This window comes from Equus caballus, chromosome 1 (assembly GCF_041296265.1).
Source record: "Equus caballus isolate H_3958 breed thoroughbred chromosome 1, TB-T2T, whole genome shotgun sequence".
NCBI lineage: Eukaryota > Metazoa > Chordata > Mammalia > Perissodactyla > Equidae > Equus > Equus caballus.
Genome location: NC_091684.1, coordinates 83,521,362 through 83,543,805, shown reverse-complemented (window position 1 = coordinate 83,543,805; position 22,444 = coordinate 83,521,362). Strand labels below are relative to the sequence as shown.

Here is a 22,444-nt window from a genome sequence, read left to right as displayed (position 1 = left end):
CATTAAGTGGTTTTTCTTTTAAAGAAAATACATGCTGTTATGGACGATTGAAGTTTTGGGAATTGTATTTCTTAGTCGGCTTTACTTTGGACAGAACTCTCCATTTATATATAGAACTGGTTTTTTAAAAAGCCCCTGGCTTTATATAGAATGGCTACTCATCAGCTTCTGACATTCCATGCCAAGGTTCAAAGCCCTCTCCTAGGGCTTCTTTGGAAATTAGAAACCCTAAGATGTTAGGAAGCTCTTGCCCTTCCCTCCCTATGTGAGGGTTATTCTCTTCTGGACATCCAGAACATGAGAACTGACACACGCATGCACACACACACACACGTGTATGCACACACACAAACACATACACTGACATTAGGTAAAAACTATGAGTGGAGCCAAAAGAGGAGCAGACACAGGGGAGGTGACAAGAGGGAGAAAAAAGAAGTTGGAGGCACTACAAACATGTGCCACCACCTGTCCAATTTCATAGGTATTATCTCACATATGCCTGAGGACATACCTAGAAGTCCATGCTAGAATAATCCCCATTGTGCATGTGGGGAGACTGACAGCCCCTGAGAGACAGAATGACTTATCCAGGATCAAGAACAGGTAAGAATGAGGAGTTGAGTCTGAACTTAGGTCTGTCTCCTTAAACCTGGGACCCTGGCTGCACCCAGACTTCCCAGGGCCCCGTGGAGAGGGTGTATTGGTGTAACTGCACAGATAGGGTGTTGCATGGAGATGGGGGGTGAGCAGTAGCAGCCCAGAGGGCTGTTTGGATAGATGTTGTCTGAGAAGGGGACTCAGGAAGAGAGCCCAAAGTGAAGTCACTTCCTTGACAATAGACCCCCACAGAACTTGGAACCCCTGTAACCAGGCGCCCACATTCCAGTGACAGCCCCATACCCAGCCCACTTGGCCAGACACTTCACTTACAAATATGTTCTCCCGCTGTGTCCTCACTTAACGGGGCTCTTGTTTTGGGACAGCCTGGAGTGAGAGCCTTTTCGGAAGCTGCAGACATTTGTTCAACCCTCACTCGACCCAGACACCTCTGGCCATTTGACAGGAGGTCCCCTAAGGTAACACAAGGCAGCCTAGGGCAGGCCAATCCAGGCCAGGCCACCTCTGTGAGACCTCCCTGGGAGGCCCCACATCCCCTCCTCTTCAGTGTCGGGGGAAGAGGGACATGAGGGGAGGGCACGCCCAGGGCAGTGATACCCTGGTAGTCCTAAGTCGTCACACCGCTGGACTGGACTGGCAGGGTGGTAAGGGGATTGCTGAGGTGCCTCTTATTTGTGCCTGTGTGAATCCAAGGCCCTCAGGCTGTCATCTTTTCTGTCTCCTTGGGGGAGGTCTGTGCAGACAGTGGTGTGCATGTGTCTGGAGTGGAGAAGTCTTTTGGGTCTGAGAACCAGCATAGAGCCAGCCGGTCTGAGGCTTCTGCCTGGCTGCCGGGCACTGTCTTTCCAGAGCTCCACCCAGGAGACGGGACAGGAGCTGATCAGTGGGGTCCTCTACTGCATCTGCCTGCAGGGGAGCAGGTGCCCCACACCAGCCACAGAGTCCGGCGCTGGCTCATGGTGAGTGTAGGCAATGAGGAGACTCCACACCCAGGACCCTGATACAGCCAAAGGCAGCCCTGGGCCCCAGAAGCCACCCTGATACTCCCCTGGGCTCTTTTATAGAATCCTGCTCCCAAAGAAATCTGGGTCCCCAAGTTCTCCCCCAACACACCCTCACTGCCTAGCCCTGCTGTGGCCACATGCAAAGTCATTGTCCACATACTTGTAGGAATATCACAAAGATAATGTTATACAACTTCACTTCACATGAAGTCAAGAGTGTTGCTATTTTTCTACAGATTTTCCTGTTTTAACTCCTGTCCGCAGGTGCACTTGTTGTCTTGCCAAGCCTTCCGCACCTTCTCCAGGTCTTACACATCATCGTGATCAGTAGGGATGTCTTTACCCAAAACCACAGGGGGCTCATGGTACTATGTCTGTTTCTCTGCAACTTACTGTCTCAGGGAACTCATCCCCGTGGCCCCTCCAGGTCGGGGGCTGGGCTCACTGGGCTGCACAACATTCCAGAAGGGAGACCAGGTACCACAGCGAGTCAGCCCTTCACTGATGTGGGAGCTTGACCTGATTCCCATCTCACCCTTTCAACGTGCCGCATGACCATCCCACATGTCTTAACATCCTGATCCCTCCCACCCCAGGATAAGCCTCTGTGTTCTCATCTCTAGAATGGGATGCTGTGTCAGGAATCACAGGGGGGATGCAGGTGGTACAGGGCGGTGCTGTCAATACTCTGCTAACAAAACAACCTCAGATGCTAATATATGTAATCCTTCCCCACCTCACATTCTACTTTAATACCAAGAACCATTTTTCTGCTGAGGGCGTTCATGTCCCACCTCCTGCCACAGGTCACTTAGTGCTTGGGGATTTGTCCTGAGCTTCTGCTCCACCCTCCTGGTGTCCACGGTGCTGCTCTGACAGCATTTCCTCTTCTGTCCCACCCCAGGGTGAAAATGTGTCCACAGTGAAATGGAAGAGACCCGCATGGTGTGGACCGTCCAGGGAGGCAGGCCAGAAAAGCAAGTGGAGCACCTGGTGTTCGCCTTCCTGGGCAGTGACCCCTCATACGTGCCCACCCTCCTGGGCACCTGCAGAGCTTCTGCCAACACCCAACAGCACTCGACCTGCTGTTCAAAGGTGAGCACTATGTCCGTCCACGAGACAGTGGTGTTTTGGTGACTTACTAGCTGTGAGACTTCAGAATGTCACTGCCCCTCTCTGAGCCTCAGTTTGCTCCTGTGAACCTTGGAGTGAATAGAGCACCAACCTCATAGGGTTATTTTCAAGACTAAGTGGGTCCACCATGGAAAGTGCTGTCCGGGTGCCTGGCCCTGGGGCAAGAACTGCTGCAGGGCCATGTTTGTGCTAATTTATCATTTCCCTCATGCCATGACGAAGCCTCTGCCTCATTCATCACTGTTCTTGTAGCCTTGGGCTAAAGTGTTTTCCCATTGGAAAATGAGATTTGAGATTCCATTAGTGGTTCCTTTTCATGGGTAAAGTCTGAGGAGGGATCCTTGGGGGTGAGCAGGGAGGCCACAGGCCCACTCATATATCCATGATGGGGCTGGTTGGGGCTCATTCATTTATCAAACATATAGGAAGCCCCACTAGGTGCAGGCACTTATCTCGGTATGACCATAATCCAGCGCACAGAGCAGACAAGTCCTGCCTCTCAGGGCTTCCATTCTAGTCGGGAGTCAGAATGTCACACTAGACATCACAAGAAGGTAGTGTCCACACTACAGCCGATCTAATGTCCTCCTGGCCTCCTCTAGATGGATGCATCCTCCCTCATTCTGATGAGGATGGCAGTCACTAGTATCAATTAAAAATGTGAATGGGCTTTGATTTAAGAAGGAGCAACTCCCTTTTCCAAAGAACTGTGTAGAGATGTGGGGTTCTGTGGATGAGGAGGGGATGGCAGAGCCCTGGATCCAACATCTTATGATTCTTGCTTGAGGGCAGAAGTCTGAGCGCTTCTCCTGGCAAAAAGGAAAGGAGTCAGAGAGAGCTACAGATGGGGCTGTGGATGCTGTGAGGAATAGAGGGGAGGTCAGAGGACAGAGTCAGCCCTGGAAATAGCCCTTCCCCATTCCAGCCCTGCCTCCATCCCCATCCTGGGACCCAGAACAGGAGGTGTGGAGAGCATCCTGCTCATGAATCTGGTGGAACCTCAACAGCGGGGGCTCGGCTGGTGCTCAGGGGACTCACTGAGGGCTCTGGGGCTGGCTGAACCCACACTGTGGGAGATGAGTGGCAGTGGCAGGAGGAGACCCACATGGAGCATTTAGAGAATTAGGCAGATATAGGTGAAGGAGGTAAGTTTGAGGAACTGGGAGAGCCCTGGGAATCCTGAGCAGGAGACAGAGTTCATATGTTCTTCATCGGTCAGATTTTCATGGAGCACCTACTGTGTGCCAGTGAGTGCAATGAACAGAGCAGACACTCCTCCTTGTCCTCATGGAGTTGACATCCCAGTGGGGAAGAGTCAGGGAGATAGACAGAGGTGTGTGCCAGGCTTTCCCAAAGAAGTGGAGAAGTGGTCACATCGATGGATCAAGGGCTCTCACTTAAGAAGGCTTTTTACCAGCCCCTCCTTGGTGACCAGGCCTGCCTCTGCCACAACTGCCAGAATGGAGGTGGACATGGAATAAGGCTGGCCTCTGGGTGGGCAGGAGCAGAAGGCACAGAGGCCCAAGTCCCCAAAGGGATGCCCTGGGAAGGGAGTGTGGAAGGAAACCAGGCCTCTGACTCAACTACCCCCAGGATCATCTCCTCAATCCTGGGCACCTGACTGGACCAGGATTTCCACCAGCCACCAGAATTTCCCTGCCTGAAGATGCTACTGGCCTACACTGGGCTCAACATGCCGGCTCGGACCTGGAGCGCCATGCCCACCCGCTTCTGGCACAACTAGAGCACCTTAAGCCCATTGAGGGTGAGGAGGACTGAGGGTGAAGACTCAGGGTGGGCGATGTGGGCTGTGGGGAGCGGTGGGGCTGGGTCACACAGAGCTGAGCCTCCGGAGGCTAGAGTTGGGTCAGGAGCAATGAGTAGCCTCAGATCACTATTCCCACCCACTACAGTCTGGACCACTTCCTGGGGGTGGGTTCCTGGAAGAAGACTTCATCGATTGACAGAGAGAGGTTTCCTGTGTATTTGGAGGGCACATGGAAAGGCAGTCATGTTCATGATATTTTCTCCTCTTGGAGCTACAGTACCAGCTCCAGAGCAAGCTCTAGAACCACTTCAAGAGTTAGTGCCAGCTCCCATTCTACTGCCCACTACAGTTCCAGAGCCAGAGCCAGCTCAAGCCACAGCTCTCATTCAATTCAAGAGCTCAAACAAGCATATATGTCAGCTATAATTCCTGAGCCAGGGAGTGCTCAAGCCACAGCTGTCATTCAAGCTCAAGAGCTAGAACAAGCACCTACATAAGCTCCAATTCCAGAGCCAGGAAAGGTTCAAGCAACACCTCCCACCTAATGTCCAGAGCTAGAAGCATCACGAAAACCTATTCTAGTATGAGCTCCAGAACTCCAGCAAGTTCCATCAACAGCTCCAGCTCCAGAGCACAAGCCAACCACAGCAAGAGCACTACCGCCAGCTCTTGAGCCCCATAGTGCTTTGGCACCAGCTCCAGTTCTAGAACTAAAGACAATAACAGACCCCATTCTCAAAGCAACACTGGTGCCAGAGCCAGTTCCTCCCCCAGTATACTAGAGCTGGTACCAGCTCAGCAACCAGCGCCAGCTCCTGCAACGCCTCCAGGGCCCGATCACAAGCTGCAACTCACACCAGCTGCAGCCCCAGAGACTTCCTTCCCCTCCCCTATAATTCCACTTTTTAAATTTTTGTTTTTCCTTATATTTACTCAATATTTTACTATATTCTATCATATAAAATTCACAAAATAAAATTTAACTCTTTGATCACTTTAAATGGGACATTAAGTACATTCACAATCTTGCATAATCCCCACTGCTGTCTATTCCAGAACATTTTCATCAAAGAGAAGCCCCGTATCTACTAGTCAGTCACTCCTCCTTCCTGTCACCCAGCCCCTGGCACCGACTATCTTCTTTATGTCTCTATGGATTTATCAAAACGGGGCTGTCCATATCAGAGGAATCATATAATATGTGGCCTTCTGTGTCTGGCTAAATAATGCATGAGGAGACTGATTAATGATCATTTTTATTTCAACAGAAGTAATTTTTTTTATTAACAAGGACAATCCTTGATCCATGAAAGATTATGTGTAGGAAATGATGCCTAAATATTAAATGTTTTCATTACCTTGGGATAGGGAACACTTTCACATGTATGACACAAGAGCCAGCAACATAAGGGAAATATCTGAACAGTGAGACACTTAAAATCTTTTCTTTTTTGGATTGGCAATGTGTGAATTTTTTCTAACATGTATTTTTTTAAAATTGATATCACATATTAAATGTTATCCATTTATCACAAATCTCTTAATTAATAATGTACTTTATATGGTTTTTTAAAGTTTAAGATAAAGATAATGTTTATTTATTAAAATAAGGATTTAAATATGGACTAATAAAGGAAGATATACTCCTCCTACCAAGAAATAGTTGCCCACAGCACGTGGCGTCCATCCTTCCATCCTTTCCCTTTAAGTGCAGGTGGCGGGTGTGTGTGTTTGAGGGTGTGGTGTGGGGATTCCAGGGCTGTGCTCTTCTGTAACCTGATGTCCCCACAGGTGGACATGCACAGTCAGTCCTGTCCCCTTGTGCATTCTCAGTGGCCACACATCACGACTTACTCAGCATCCCCGGCTGTTGAACAATGGGGCCATTTCCAATTTTTCACTCCCAAAATTGTGCTGAAAGGTACAACTGTGTCCATAAATCTCTATTCTTTTAGGACTGATCCCTATAAATGGAATTTCTGGAACACAATATGTCCACGTTTTAAGGTATTGCTGTGGCTTCCATTACCTGCGGTCTCTTTATGAAGTTTAAGCTTTGTTTGGGAAAGCAGGGACTCCAGAGACACTTGGTTGAACATAAGCATTTTGAGGAAGTTGAAAAAGCCAGCAGTGGAGGCCATCAGGATACCTGGGAGTGATCCATGGAGCAGGGAGGGCCCCTGAAGACCCCACCAGATACCTCTTCCACAACACCCACTGCTCCATGCCCTGGACCATGTGTCTCCCAGCCCCTTCTATGACACACCCCAGGCCCCACCCAGCGGCCACCCCAGCCCCTCCTGCTCCACAACTCAGCCTCTGGGCAAAGCCAGACCCTGCCATCTAGGACAGAGGAAGGTACAGGCCAGGCCACTCCTGTCTGCCATCTTCCCCCATGCCAGAGTCCCTTTCTCTCCACAGGAAAGCTCCTCTAAGGGCACGTCAGCGTGTTGTAGGCATGACCTTGAATGTGTTCAATCCAGGTGAAGTTCTCAGTTGCAACAGCAGGACCCACTTGAGCTTGTGTGAGCAGAAGAGGCCTTTATAAAGCACATCAAGGGCTCTTGGAAGCTGCGTGAAGGTCAGAGGCTCAGGCCAGGGTATTGGAGCTGGGCACAGCCCCAAATCACCCCTCAGGCTCCTCCAGCAGTGACCCCCTGTGCCCAGCCCTGTGCCAGCCCCCGGCCCTGCTATCCCTCACATTAGGCTTCTGTGTTGGAGTGAGCTCTGCCTCCTGCCCAAGACTCCAAGTGAGGATGAAAAAGGGAGCCCTATTCTCCCTCAAAATAAGATCAAGTTGAGTCCTCTGGTCAGAGGCTGTTGAGTGAGGCCATGGTCAGCGATCTCTCTCTTCTCTGGGAATCCAGAGATGGATCCCCCATGCAGAGAACATTGGTCTTCATTGGGAAGAAACTGGAGCTCTCCCTAGAGGTAGAGAAAGTGACATCCCTGATTGAATGGGGGCAGGGGAGAGCAGAGATCAGCGAGGACTAAGGGGAAGGGTTGCCATGGGCTGTGTCGCTGCCCTTATGAATAGGGGCACGGGCTCTGTGTCGGATTGCAGGAAGGGGCCAGGAATCATCCTGCCAAAGTTTCATCCAAAACCACATTCTCCTCCAGAAAACATCTTCAATTCTGACCACCAAAATGACTGTGGGCTACCTGGCAGCCATGGAAGCCCAACATGCTGCCTACCTTGTGAGCAGAGAGGAGGGATGAAAAATGCATGACCCAGGGCAGAAACATTTCCTGCCTCGGCAAAGAGGGTGCCCTGTCATTGGAGCAGAAAATGCATGCACGGAATCCCAGAATGCAGATCTCAAAATGTAGCATGTCACTGTCTACAGACACTAAGATCCGAGCCAAGTATGGAGCTGGCACTGGAGTTACTTACTCATAGAGATACTTTTATCTCTGGAGTTGGTAGTAATGATTGTTCTTGAGATACACATCTTTGCCAACAGTTTCTAATTTCTGTGTGTGTGTGTTAATTATAGCCATTGCAGTGGGTGTGGAGTGGTATCTCATTGTGGTTTTGATCGGCATCTCCCTGATATCCAAGGATATTGATCATATTTTCATGTATTTGTTGGTTATTTGTATATCTTCTTTGGAGAAGTGTCTCTTCAAGTTCTTTGCCCATTTTAGTTGGTTTATTTGTGTTAGATATTCTGAGTACAAGACCTCTGTCAGATTTATCATCTGTAAATAATTTCCACCATCCTGTGGGTTGTTTTTTCACTTTCTTGAGAGTACCCTGTGATAGCAAACAACAAAATGTTTTTATCTTGAGGATGTCCAATGCATCTGTCTTTCTTTTATTCTTCTTGGTGTCATTTTTAAGAAACCAATGCCAAATCCAAGGTCGTGGAGATCTGCCCCTAAGTTTTCCTCAACATTTTTGTAGTTTTAGCTCTTAAGTTGAGGTCTTTAATCCATTTTGGGTTAATTTTTTATACGGTATTAGGCAAAGATCCAAATTCAGTCAGGAACTCATAATATTACATATCTGAATACATAAAGAGGGACATCTTCCAGTTAGTGGATTACCTTATACTTGTCACTTGTAGAGAATTTTCATTATATTCCGAAGAAGTGGAAGAATAAAAGCAAATAAACACTCCTTAAAGAATTTTTCTTAAGTTAAAAGACATGTTCTGAAGAAGGCTAGCCTGTAAAGTAAATTTTTGCAGTGGATCAGCGTCGGTGTCGTAAGCAATCACACACTGTTCACTGGTGGACTTACAGGAAATTGCATGAGTGCTCCAGGGCTCCTCGGTTTTCGCTGCAATAAAAGCCGACATTCAAACTTAGACTCCTTCACACTCCTTCGCTGTTAGTAAAAAACCAAATTCTGTAAGATTCAATGTTTTGGAGGTGCCCTCCAGTGGAAGTCCTTGACTTGTCATTTCACATTGTGAAAAAATAGGCCCCTCCCCCAGTGCAATATTTTAGGGAGCATTTATTGAGTACCCGAGTCAGGCCCTGGGTTGAATGGCAGAAAACAGTCAAGATCACTGCCTCACAGAACCCATAGGTGGTGGCATAGAAAAGTGATGGAAAAAACCAGTCTACAACACTGCTCTGTATATCAGGTTTAAAGAAAATAGCACATCAAATCAAAGCACAGTTTTGGAATCCTTCTGATTAAACAATAAAACATTTTAGAAAATTTGAAAATTATCACTCAACATATCTATATACTGTCATTTAAATTTATGTTTTCCAAAAACAGAATTTTTATATATTCCCAGTTATTTCTTCTTAATATAATTACTTGCTCATGTCATTAAATATTTTTGAAAATATCATTTTAATGGCTGCACAGTATTTCTAAAAATATCTCATACATAAATTACCTGCTTATATAGTTCTTGTTGCCATTTTCTTCCACCAACAATATCTTATCTCTGAAAATGAAGATCAGTTGGTGTCATCTCCAAGCATCTTCCCATTCTAAGATAATTCACTGAACTTTCAGAGCACTTTCTACTTTATCCTTTTCTCTCTTAGAATGGCAGGCACTTAATACCATGTCTTTTCTCCTTCTTTAGACTTGTAACTTCCCCCAGGCCAGGACTCTGCTGAATCAATTCTGTGTCCCTCTTCAAGCCCTTAGTACTGTGCTTGGCCTACGGCAGATACTCAATAAAGATTTGAGAAACACAATAAATCCAAATGAATTACTCTCTGTTGCAGAGAGCTTCAGTTCATCAAAATCCATTCTCCTCTTCTTTGGACAACAGTGAACTACATTTCCCAGCTTCCTTTGCATTAGGTATGGCCATGTGACCAGTTCTTGCCAATAGAAGAAGTGAAAGTGCTGTGTGCCTTTCCAGACATGGCCATGAAATCTTCCCACAGGCATTTCTTCCTGCTCTTTCCCCTTTTGCTGACGGATGTAGATGGGGATACGGACCTATGGATGGTGAAGGCACATGATGAAAGAATTCTGGGATCCTAAACAACCACAGGCAGAACTGTTGCCTCCCCAACCTGAACACCCATCCAGGACTGATATGTGGGCAAATATATAGTGATATGTCACTGAATTATAGGGGTTAACTGGTATTTCAGCATAACCTAAGTAATGCATCTGTTTAGAAACTTAAACATAGGATTAAATTAAATGGGTATCTGTCTGGTACATTTAAAATGACAAAAGTCAATTTGGCCTGCCAGCTTTACCCCTCCAGTTTGAACTTGATAGTCTGTCTCAGCCATTTAGCCTCAGAGAACTTCATCCCTCAAAATATTTTTATTCTGTGCTTGATTAACATTGAAATCAGAGTTACACCAATATTTTAAATCTTCTTGAGAATGTATTTTCCAGAGCTAACTTCAATAAGACATTTTAATTCCTTATTCTTTTTTAAAAAAATATAGCGCAGTGTGAGTGACATCAGCATCATGGCAGAATGCGTTGCTCCCTTTGCCCCTCTCCTCTAAGTCACAACCAATCAGACATCCACTGACCAACAAAGGACTCTCTGCATAGAACACCAGAATGCCTCTGAGATCCAAACATCTATACATCCAAAGGTGGGAGGATTGGACCTCCTGGAGGCAGTGGAGCCAGAGGACCAGGAGCGGCAACAGCTCCCAAGACTGGAGGTTCCAGGAACTGCAGCCATGCCTGGGACCAGAGGCCCCAGGACCTGAGGCAACACCCACAAATGGAGGCCCCAGGAATCCAGTTAGCCCACACTCTGGGAGGCGCCAGGAATCACTGCAGGCCCACAGCCAGAGACTCCAAGAACCCCAGTGGTAACTATGACCCAGCACCCTCTCCCTTCCCCGGTAGCAGCACCACCAACACTGGCCCTTCCAGCAAGGGCTACATCCAAGACCCAGATACCCCTGACAGCAGCAGCAGTGCTTGTGACCTGAGGTTCCAAAAAGTGTGCCAGCACCAAAGACCAGAGGCTGCAGGGGCCACAGTGGCACTTATGGCTCAGCTCCTATCTCTCTCCCATCAGTGGTGGGTGGTACCCATGACCTGAGGCTTCAGGAGCAGCAACGGTGCCTGGAAGCCAGCCCCTGGCAGTGGCACTCCCCAACAATGTGCCCTGCCAGCAGCAGGGTCTGCATACAAGACTCCAGGTCCCACAGCAGCAGTGGCAGTGCCCTTGACTTGAGATTCCAAGAACCACACAGGTGTCAGAGACCAGAGGCTTCAGGAGCCCTGGCGGTGTTCGAGACACAGGTACTCCTCCCCCTGTGGTAGTGGTGGTGAGGCCCACAACCCTGGCCCACCTGGTAGTGGCAGCAACACCTGTGAACCCAGTGCCCCAGCAGTGATGTTGCCAGCACACCCAAATAACCTAGGAGCAACAGTGCAGGCAGTGCACACAGCAGCAGTGCACACAACAGCAGTGCACACAGCAGCAGCAACCAAGTCAATGAAGAGCCTGTGCATAGACAGGTAAGAGCAACAGCAGAGCCCACAATCCCAGTGCCTCCAAGGTGCAGAGGTGCCCAGAAACTCCAACCCCCCCCCCCCACTTGTAGCAGTGGCACCTGCAGACCCAACAAACCCAAATGTGGTAGATGTGCCCAGGATGCCAGCTCTCATCCCATTATTCCCCTCCCCACTGCCACAGTGGGGGAACATATGACCCAGGTGACCCCGGAAGCAGCAGAGGTGCTAGCAGCCCAGTGATCCTGGTGGCAACACCCATAACTGCAGTGACATCATAAGTAGCAAGGCAAAAGCAACCTTGGAGGTACAAGTAGCACAAGGAGGACACTGATGATGCCTCTGGCAGAGGCACCAGAGGATGGAAAGTGCAGGCTCTCAAATACAAAAGGAAGCAGCTCAGAATCAAAGTAAGCAAAGCTTTACCTAAATAAGAAAGGTGTTTGCTACCACAAATGTGCTGGCAGAGGAACAACTCATCAAGCACCATGAAGACCTATAGTAACACGGTAGCACATAAAGAAAATGACAACTCTCCAGAAACCAGACTTGAATGCTTGAAAGATGGCAATCTAACTTACAGAAAATTCAAAACAGCTGTCAAGAAGAATCAACAGGTTACAAAAAAAACTCAGAAAGACAGTTCAGTGAACTCAGGAGTAAAATTAATGAAGAGAAGGAGTACTTCACCAAAGAGATTGAAACTCTAAAAAAAGGAAACAGAAATTCTGGAGCTGAAGAACACAGTAAATGAGATAAAGAATAAGTGGGAAAGCATTGGAAATAGTGAAGACCATACGGAAGAGAGAATTAGCAAGTTCAAAGATAGAAATCTAGAAGTGATGCAGGTAGAAGAGGAGAGAGAACTAAGACTTTTTTTAAACGGAGAAATTCTATGAGAAATAACCAACTCAATTAGGAAAAGCAACATAAGGCAAATGGATATCCCAGAAGGAGAAGAGAGGGAGAAAGGAGTAGAGAGCTTATTTAAAGAAATAATAGCTGAGAACTTCCCAAACCAGAGGAAGGAACTGGATATACAAGTACATTAAGTTAATAGAACATCTAATTACCTCAAGGCAAAATGACTTTTCTCCAAGGCACATTATATTAAAACTGTAAAATCAATGACAAAGAAAGAATATTAAGGGTGGCCACACAGAAGAAAATACCTTACAAAGAAACCCACACTAGGGCATCAGTGGATTTCTCAACATAAACTCTACAGGCTAGGAGAGAGTGGAATGATATATTCAAAATATTGAAAGATAAAAGCTATCAGCCAAGAACACTCTATTCAGAAAAGTTATTCGTCAAGTATGAAGGAAAAATAAAGGTTTTCCCAGACATACAAAAGCTGAGGGAGTTCATCACCACTAGACTTGCCTTACAAGAAATATTGAAAGGAGCCTTCCTACCTGAAACAAAAAGGCAAAGGTATACAAAGCTTTGAGGAAGGTGATAAACAGAATCAGAAAATTGCAACTCTATATCAGAATAGGTCAGTAAATACTTAATTATAACATAAAGTCTAAAAGGAAAGAAAGCATTAAAAATAACTATAACCACTTCAACTTGGTATCAAACTCACAATACAAAAAGAGATCATTTGGGACAACAAAAACATAGAAGGGTAAGAGGAAAAGGACAGAATCATCATAGGCAAATGGAGATAAGATACTATCAGCAGAAAAAGGACTGTCTCATCTATGAGATCTTTTATACAAACCTCATGGTAACCACGAAACAAAAATTCAGAGCAGAGTCACAAAACATAAAAAAAGAGGAATCTTAGAAATACGTCACAGAAAATCAGCAAACAGAAATGGCAGACAGAAACACATAGAAAAGGAAACAAAGGAAATATAGAACAATGAGAAAATAAAAAATAAAATGGCAGTATTAAGCCCTCATATATCAATAATCACCCTAAATGTAAATGAATTTAATTCACCAATCCAAAGACACAGAGTGACTATATGGATTAAAAAACAAGACCCCAAAATATGCTGCCTCCAGGACACCCACTCAGCTCTAAAGACAAACACAGACTCAGAGTGAAGAGATACTCCAAACAAAAGGGAAAAAGAAAGTGCTGTAGCCATACTTACATCAGACAAAGACTTCAAGCCAAAAAAGATAACAAGAGACAAAGATGGACATTATATAATGATAGAAGGGACATTCTACCAAGAAGACATAATACTGATCAACATACATGCACCTAACATAGAAGCACCAAAGTGTGTAAACTATTAGCAGATCTAAAGGGAGAAATTGACAGCAACACAATAATAGTAGGAGACCTCAGCACTCCACTTACATCAATGGATAGATCATCCAAACAGAAAATTGACAAGGAAACATTGACTGTAAATGAAACACTAGACCATATGAACTTAATAGATATTTATAGAACACTCCATTTAAAAGCAGCAGAATACACATTCTTCTCAAGTGCACATGGAACAAAGATAGACCATATGTTGAGAAACAAAACAAGCCTCAATAAATTTAAGAAGATTGAAATCATGTTAAGCATCTTTTCCAACCACAATGGTATAAAAATGGAAACCAACTACAAGAAGAAATCTGGAAAAGTCACAAATATGTGGAGACTAACCAACATGCTGCTGAACAACTACTGGATCAATGAAGAAATCAAAGGAGAAATAAAAATATATACCTGGAGACAAATGAAAATGAAAACACAACATATCAAATCCATGGGATGCAGCAAAAGTGGTACTAAGAGGGAAGTTTATAGCAATACAGGCTCACCTCATGAAACAAGAAAAACCTCAAGTAAACAATCTAACACTACACCTAAAAGAACTAGACAAAAGAAGAACAAATGAAGCCCAATCAGTAGAAGGAAGGAAATAATAAAAATCAGAGTGGAAATAAATGAACTAGAGACAAAAGGACAATAGAAAAGATCAATGAAACTAGGAGCTGGTTCTGTAAAAAGATAAACAAATTGACAAACCCTTAGCTAGACTCACTAAGAAAAAAAGAGAGGAATTTCAAATAATATCAGAAATTAAAGAGGAGAAATTACACAGAATTACACAGAAATTACACAGAAATACAAAGGATGATAAGAGAATACTGTGAAAAACTATACGTTAACAAATCAGATAACCTAGAAGAAATTGAAAAATTCTTAGAATCATACAACCTCCTAAAACTGAATCAAGAAATAGAGACTCTGAATAGATCAATCAGAAGTAAAGATATTGAAACAGTAATCAAAAACCTCCCAAAAAAACAAAAGTTCAGGACCACACAGCTTCTCTGGTGAAGTCTGCCAAATATTCAATGAAGATTTAATACTTATTCTTCTCAAATGCTTCAAAAAAATTGAAGAGGACAAGATGTTTCCTAACTCATTTTACAAGGCCAACATTACCCTGATACCAAAACCAGACAAGAACAACACAAAAAAGGAAAATTACAGGCCAATATCATTTTTGAACATAGATGCAAAAATCTTCAACAAATTATATTAGCAAATCAAATACAACAATACATTAAAAGGAAGATACACCATGATCAAGTGAGACTTATTCCAGAGATGCAAGGATGGTTCAACATCTGCAAATCAATTAATGTGATACACCACACTAAGAAAATGAAGAATAAAAACAACACAATCATGTCAATAGATGCAGAGAAAGTATTCAACAAGATTCATCATCCATTTATGATAAAAACTCTCAATAAAATTGGTTCAGAAGGAAAGTACCTCAACATAACAAAGGCCATATATGACAAACCCAAAGCCAACATCATACTCAACAGTGAAAAACTGAAAGTCATCCCTCTAAGAACAGGAACAAGACAAGGATGCCCACTCTCACCACACTTATTCAACACAGTATTGAAAGTCCTAGCCAGAGCAATTAGGCAGGAAAAGAAATAAAAGGGATCCAAATTGGAAAGCTAGAGGTAAAACTATCACTATTTGCAGATGACATGATTTTATATATCAAAAATCATAAAGAATTCACCAAAAAAACTATTAGAAATAATTCATGAATATAGTAAAGAGGCAGGGCAAAATATCAAAGTACAAAATTCAGTTGTTTCTACACACTAACAATGAACTAGCAGAGAAATCAAGAATACAATTCCATTTTCAATTGCAACAAAGAGAATAAAATACCAAGGAATAAATTGAACCAAGGAGGTGAAAAACCTGTACACTGAAGAAAATAAGACATTGTTGAAAGAAATAGAAGATAATATAAAGAAATGGAAAGATATTCTGTGCTCATGGATTGGAAGAATTAACATACTTAAAATGTCCATATTACCTAAAGCAATCAACAGATTCAATGCAATCCCAATCAGAATCCCAATAACATTTTTCACAGAAATAGAACAAAGAATCCTAAAATTTATATGGAACCAAAAAAGACCCCAAATAGCCACAGTAATCCTGAGAAAAAAGAACAAAGCTGGAGGTATCACAATCCCTGATGTCAAAATATACTGCAAAATTATAGTCATCAAAACAGCATGGTACTAGCACAAAAACAGACATACAGATCAGTGGAACAGAATTGAGACCAAAGAAATAAACCCAGACATGTATAGACAGCTAATATTCAAGAAAGGGGCCAAGAACACACAATGTACAAAGGAAAATCTCTTCAATAATGGTGTTGGGAAGACTGGACAGCCACATGCAAAAGAATGAAAGTAGACCATTACCTTACACCATGCACAAAAATCAACTCAAAATGGCTTGAAGACTTGAATATAAGACCTGAAAGCATATAATTTCTAGAAGAAAACATCCACAGTACACTCTTTTTCATTGATCTTAGCAATATCTTTTTGAATATCATGTCACTTTAGGCAAGGAAAACAAAAGAAACAATAAACAAATGAGACTACACCAAACTAAAAAGCTTCTGCACAGCAAAGGAAAACGAAACGAAAAAACAACATACCAGTTGGGAGAAGATATTTATAAATCATATATCTGATAAGTGGTTAATATCCAAAATATATGAAAAACACATACAACTCAACAACAACACCAAAAACAACCAACCACATCAAAAAATGGACAGACGATCTGAACACATTTTCTTCCAAAGTATACAAAAGGCCAACTGGCATATGAAAAAATATTCAACATCATTAACTATTAGGGAAATGCAAATCACAATTACAGTGAGATACAATGATAACCTCACACCCAACAAAATGGCTATTATTAAAAAGAAAAGATATATAAAGTCTTGGAGAAAATGTGGATTAATAGGAACCCCTGTACACTACTTGTGGGAACATAAATGGGTGCAGTCACTAGAGAAAATAGTATGCAGATTCTTCAAAAATTTAAAAATAGAACTACCATATGATCCAGAACTACCATATATACCACTTCTGGGTATTTATGCAAAAAACACAAAAATACTAAATCGAAACTATATGCACCCCTATGTTCATTGCAAAATTATTCACAATAGCTAAGACTGGGAAGCAACCTATGTGCCTAACAATGGGTTAATGGATAAAGAAGATGGGGTATATATAAACAATGGAATACTACTCAACCAAAAAAGAGATGAAACGCTTGTCATTTCTGACAACATGGATGGACCTTGAGGGTATTATGCTAAGCAACATAGACAGAGAAAGACAAATACTGTATGATTTCACTCATACGTGGAAGATAAATACATGGATACAGAGAACAGATTGGTGGTTACCAGAGGGGAAGGGGGTGGGGGGAGGGCGAAAGGGGTAAAAGGGGACATGTGTACAGCGATGGATGGTAAACAGACTTTTGGTGGTGAATACAATGCAGTCTATACAGAGGTTGAAATATAATGATGTACACCTGAAATTTATATAGTGTTATAAACCAATGTGACCACAATAAAAAAAAAATTTTTAAGCCACTCATTTATACAATTACATACAAGATATCATAAGAAATGCTATGCAACCATTAACACCATATTTTCAAAAATATTAAAGGGCAGAGATACTTACTCATATTAAATGAATGAGTGACTGGGAATATAGGGTAATCCCATTTTGGGAAAAACTATCTAAATTAGCTTAAAGTATACAAATACGTTGAGCAATAGTTTTCCAATTTTCTAAAATGTTTCGTTGTTTAGAGAATCAGGAGGATACATAAATATGCTCTGCTGTGATGTATTATTTTCTTAAGACCAGATACACAGAGCAGTGAGGTAGACCAGTTATTCCCACCAACCCTCTGCGGGTCCTGGGAGGCAGCGACATCCTCTCTGTTTCCTGCTGTGGAACCAGGGCCTGACCAGGTGCTCCATGAACACTCCCTGAAACACCGCCCTTGGCAAGAGGCCTGTGTCTTCACAGAGTGAAATGACAAGACAATGATTTCCATGAGGAGGCATCCTCAAAATGTAGACTCTTAGAGAATTCGACAGGGACCCCCTAAGGGAATCTCAATAACTTTTTCAAAGGAGAAAACAGCTCAGCCGAAGACCATGGGGACAGCGAGGGATGAGGCAGAGGCTTCCTCATGGGCACAACGAAAATGATAAATTAGCACAACTACAGGCCCTGCAGCAGACCTGTCCATGAGGCCAGGCACCCAGACAGCACTTTCCAGGGAGGACCCACTTACTCCCTACAATAACCTAATGATATTGTTCCTCTATTCACCCTACTGTTCAGAGGAGCAAACTGAGGCTCAGAGAGGAGCAGTGACATTCTGAAGTCTCACAGTTAGTAAGTCACCAAAACACCACTGTCTCGTTGAGGGACATAGCGCTCACCTTTGAACAGCAGGTCCAGCAATGTTGGGTGGTGGCAAAGCTCTGCAGGTGCCCAGGAAGGTGGGCACATAGGAGGGGTCAGTGCCCAGCAAGGCGGTAACCAGGCGCTCCACCTGCTTTTCTGGCCTGTCTCCCTGACGTGGGTCTCTTTCCTGTTCACTGTGGACACAGTATCACCCTGGGGTGGGACAGAGGAAGGACATGCAATGAGAGCAGCACCATGGACACCAGGAGGGGTGGGGCAGAAGCTTAAAACAAATCCCCAAGCACTAGGTGACCTGTGGCAGGAGGTGGGACATGAGCACCTTCTTCAGAAAAATGGTTCTTGGTATTAAAGTAGAATGTGAGGTGGGGAAGGATTAAATATATTAGCATCTGAGGTCAGTTTGTTAGCAGAGTATTGACAGCACCGCCCTGTACCACCTGCATCCCCCCTGTGATTCCTGACACAGCATCCCATTCTAGAGATGAGAACACAGAGGCTTATCCTGGGGTGGGAGGGATCAGGATGTTAAGACATGTGGGATGGTCATGCGGCACGTTGAAAGGGTGAGATGGGAATCAGGTCAAGCTCCCACATCAGTGAAGGGCTGAATCGCTGTGGTACCTGGTCTCCCTTCTGGAATGTTGTGCAGCCCAGTGAGCCCAGCCCCCGACCTGGAGGGGCCACGGGGATGAGTTCCCTGAGACAGTAAGTTGTAGAGAAACAGACATAGTACCATGAGCCCCCTGTGGTTTTGGGTAAAGACATCCCTACTGATCACGATGATGTGTAAGACCTGGAGAAGGTGCGGAAGGCTTGGCAAGACAACAAGTGCACCTGCGGACAGGAGTTAAAACAGGAAAATCTGTAGAAAAATAGCAACACTCTTGACTTCATGTGAAGTGAAGTTGTATAACATTATCTTTGTGATATTCCTACAAATAGGTGGACAGTGACTTTGCATGTGGCCACAGCAGGGCTAGGCAGTGAGGGTGTGTTGGAGGAGGACTTGGGGACCCAGATTCCTTTGGGAGCAGGACTCTAGAAGGGAGCCCAAGGGAGTATCAGGGTGGCTTCTGGGGCCCCGGGCTGCCTTTGGCTGTATCAGGGTCCTGGGTGTGGAGTCTCCTCATTGCCTACACTCACCATGAGCCAGCGCCGGACTCTGTGGCTGGCGTGGGGCACCTGCCCCCCTGCAGGCAGATGCAGTAGAGGACCCCACTGATCAGCTCCTGTCCCGTCTCCTGGGTGGAGCTCTGGAAAGACAGTGCCCAGCAGCCAGGCAGAAGCCTCAGACCGGCTGGCTCTATGCTGGTTCTCAGACCCAAAAGACTTCTCCACTCCAGACACATGCACACCACTGTCTGCACAGACCTCCCCCAAGGAGACAGAAAAGATGACAGCCTGAGGGCCTTGGATTCACACAGGCACAAATAAGAGACACCTCAGCAATCCCCTTGCCACCCTGCCAGTCCAGTTCAGCAGTGTGTCCACTCAGGGCCACCAGGTATCACTGCTCAGGGCTTACCCTCCCCTCATGTCCCTCTTCCCCCGACACTGAAGAGGAGGGGATGTGGGGCCTCCCAGGGAGGTCTCACAGAGGTGGCCTGGCCTGGATTGGCCTGCCCTAGGCTGCCTTGTGTTACCTTCCGGGACCTCCTGGCAAATGGCCAGAGGTGTCTGGGTCGAGTGAGGGTTGAACAAATGTCTGCAGCTTCCGAAAAGGCTCTCACTCCAGGCTTTCCGGAAACAAGAGCCCCGTTAAGAGGGGACACAGCAGGAGAACACATTTCTAACTGAAGTGTCTCTGGCCAAGCGGGCTGAGTATGGGGCTGTCACTGGAATGTGGGCGCCTGGTTACAGGGCTTCCAAGTTCTGTGGGGGTCTATTGCCAAGGAAGTGACTTCACTTTGGGGTTCTCTTCCTGAGTCCCCTTCTCAGACAACACCTATCCAAACAGCCCTCTGAGCTGCTACTGCTCACCCCCCATCTCCATGCAACACCCTATCCGTGCACAGTTACACCAATACACCCTCTCCACGGGGCCCTGGGAAGGTCTGGGTGCAGCCAGGGTCCCAGCTTTAAGGAGACAGACCTGAGTTCAGACTCAACTCCTCATTCTTACCTGTTCTTGATCCTGGATAAGTCATTGTGTCTCTCAGGGGCTGTCTCCCCACGTTGACAATGGGGATTATTCTAGCATGGACTTCTACGTATGTCCTCAGGCATATGTGGGATAATACCTATAAAATTGGACAGGTGGTGTCACATGTGGGTAGTGCCTCCAACTCTTTTCTCCCTCTGGTCCCTATCCTGTGTCTGATCCTCTTCTGACATCACCCCATACTCCTTATCTAATTTCAGTGTGTGTTTGTGTGCGCGCACATACGCACACGTGTATGTGAGTGGGCTCACGCATGTGTCAGTGCTCATGTTCTGGATGCCCAGAATAAAACAGCCCCCCCACAGGCAGGGAGGGGCAAGAACTTCCTAAGATCTTAGGGTTTCTAATTTCCAAAGAAACCCTAAGAGAGGGCTTCAAGCCTTGGCATGGAAGGTCAAAACAGATCCTCACTCTGGACTCTGCCTGCTGTGTGCTATGTGGTAGTCCCCACCTGTTTATGGGCCTCAGTTTCCCAATTGTCCAATGAGAGATGGAGCCAGAGCTGCATAAGGGTGAGTTCAGCATGGATGTGGCACTGGGTCCCTCCACCCTGGGTGGGGTGTGGACAGGGGTGAACCCAAGGGGTTCCCCTGACCTGGGTTCCGCCTCAGACAAGATCTTGCCATTCGCCCATCAAGGCTGCCTAGTCCTCACTGTCACCCACATGCCACCCCCAAGTCTGTACCAGTTACACCAGCACAGACTGTTCCAGAGCCCCTGAGAAAGGCTTGTGCAGCCAGAACCCCAACTCTGAGGACACAGAGCTGAGTTCATACCTGCCTCTGCCTATTATGTGTCTGTGCTTCTGAGCCAGGCACTCAACTTCTCCGGCCTTCCCATCTCCCCTCAGTGGCTCCCCATGAACCCCACCTCCTGGGGGACATGTCCTTGTGTCATCCTCTCCCCTTGACTGTGGACTGGACTTGGTGACTCCCTCTATCCCATAGAAGGTGGCAAAGTGATGCAATGTCACCTCCAATTTGGTTTTAAACAGTCAGTGCCTGATCTCCTGCTTGCCCTCACCCTTGTTCTCTCTCTCTGCACAGTTGTGTCTTCTTCTTGGCTAAACATCCCAAGACCTGTGCAGGGCTGGCTCCTTCTCATCATCCTGCTGGAAATATAAATGCCACCTCGGCACAGCCTTCTCTGACCCCTCACCTAGTGGAGCCTAGCACTCCCTTGTGGCATCTTGCTGTTTTCTGATACAGCACTTGCTCTTTTCTTTCATTTGTTTTTATGTTCACGATTTTGTCCATTTTCCGTCCAGACTGTGAGCTGCTAGAGGGCAGGACCCCTGTGGGCTATTTTAGGAGCTGCAACAATTTGTGTGCTTAGGGCACAGATGCTGAATGAATGGATAGGAGGATTCCTCCCGCCACTGACAAGCTCGGATATTAGAGATGGATGCTCACAACGGGAGGTGCAGGTCGGTTCGCGGGCAGGGAATGTGCAGAATGAGTCCAGGTGACACCCTCCAGGCTCCAATTGTTCCAGGAGAACACATTGGACACATGACGCCCCCTGGTGGTAATCTCTAGTACAGCACCCCAATCAGGAAAACCCTTACACCTTTGTTAGAGAGACTTCAAGGCATTAACTCTCCTGGGCTCCAGGGCTGGGGGGGCGGCCGCGGGCGGGGCAATGGAACAGGATCTGTAGGATCCTGGGTCCTTGAAAGAAGCTTCCCCTGTGCACCTCCTGTCTGCATTGGCCCTGGGGTGTCTAGTTCCCTCACAAGAACTCCTGATAACAGCCAGTGCAAGGATTCTGGCCCCAATTCCAAATGAAGACCCTGAGGCTCTGACAAGGAGGTCTCTGCCCAGGTCCAAGGTTGAGTGATCCAGTGTCCTATCTCCTTCTTCTTTTCCCTTTGTCACCTCCCCAAGGTCCACTCCTCCTCTGAGTCCATGCCCTATGGTCCCCTCCTCTGATGCCAGGGTTTCTGTCTGTATGTACCTGTGTGGATACCCAGAGAAAGCAATTCTACATGGGTGGGGTGGGCCAGGGTCCTGGGAGCTCTTACTCCCAAAGCAAACCCCATGGGAGGGATAAAACCCCAT

The 22,444-nt window shown here is 45.7% G+C and overlaps 1 protein-coding gene and 1 long non-coding RNA gene across 6 annotated transcripts in view; one reads left to right on the top strand and one right to left on the bottom strand.

Annotated features, from left to right (window-relative positions):
* Nucleotides 1-876: 876 nt before the first annotated feature.
* LOC111774610 (uncharacterized) lies at nt 877-6,063 on the top strand. The gene is made up of 4 exons (XR_011423677.1): nt 877-1,079; nt 1,471-1,580; nt 2,530-2,720; nt 4,353-6,063. It is a non-coding gene; the product is annotated as an uncharacterized lncRNA (long non-coding RNA).
* Nucleotides 5,765-22,444, bottom strand: part of LOC100056446 (zinc finger protein 37A) — a 72,303-nt gene continuing 55,623 nt past the window's right edge. Inside the window, exons 7-10 of one of the 5 annotated variants that reach the window (XR_011423579.1) lie at nt 20,346-20,463; nt 19,367-19,476; nt 18,238-18,415; nt 5,765-8,812 (exon numbers count right to left, since the gene is read on the bottom strand). Coding sequence is in view for 3 of the 5 variants with exons in the window: in XM_070228552.1 (XP_070084653.1) it covers nt 9,741-9,946 (206 nt within the window). In the remaining 2 variants the exon portion in view is untranslated. Of the gene's footprint in view, nt 9,947-18,237; nt 18,416-19,366; nt 19,477-20,345; nt 20,464-22,444 lie in introns of all 5 variants that reach the window. The other 4 variants (XR_011423580.1, XM_070228552.1, XM_070228549.1 and 1 more) reach the window with 4 other exon arrangements.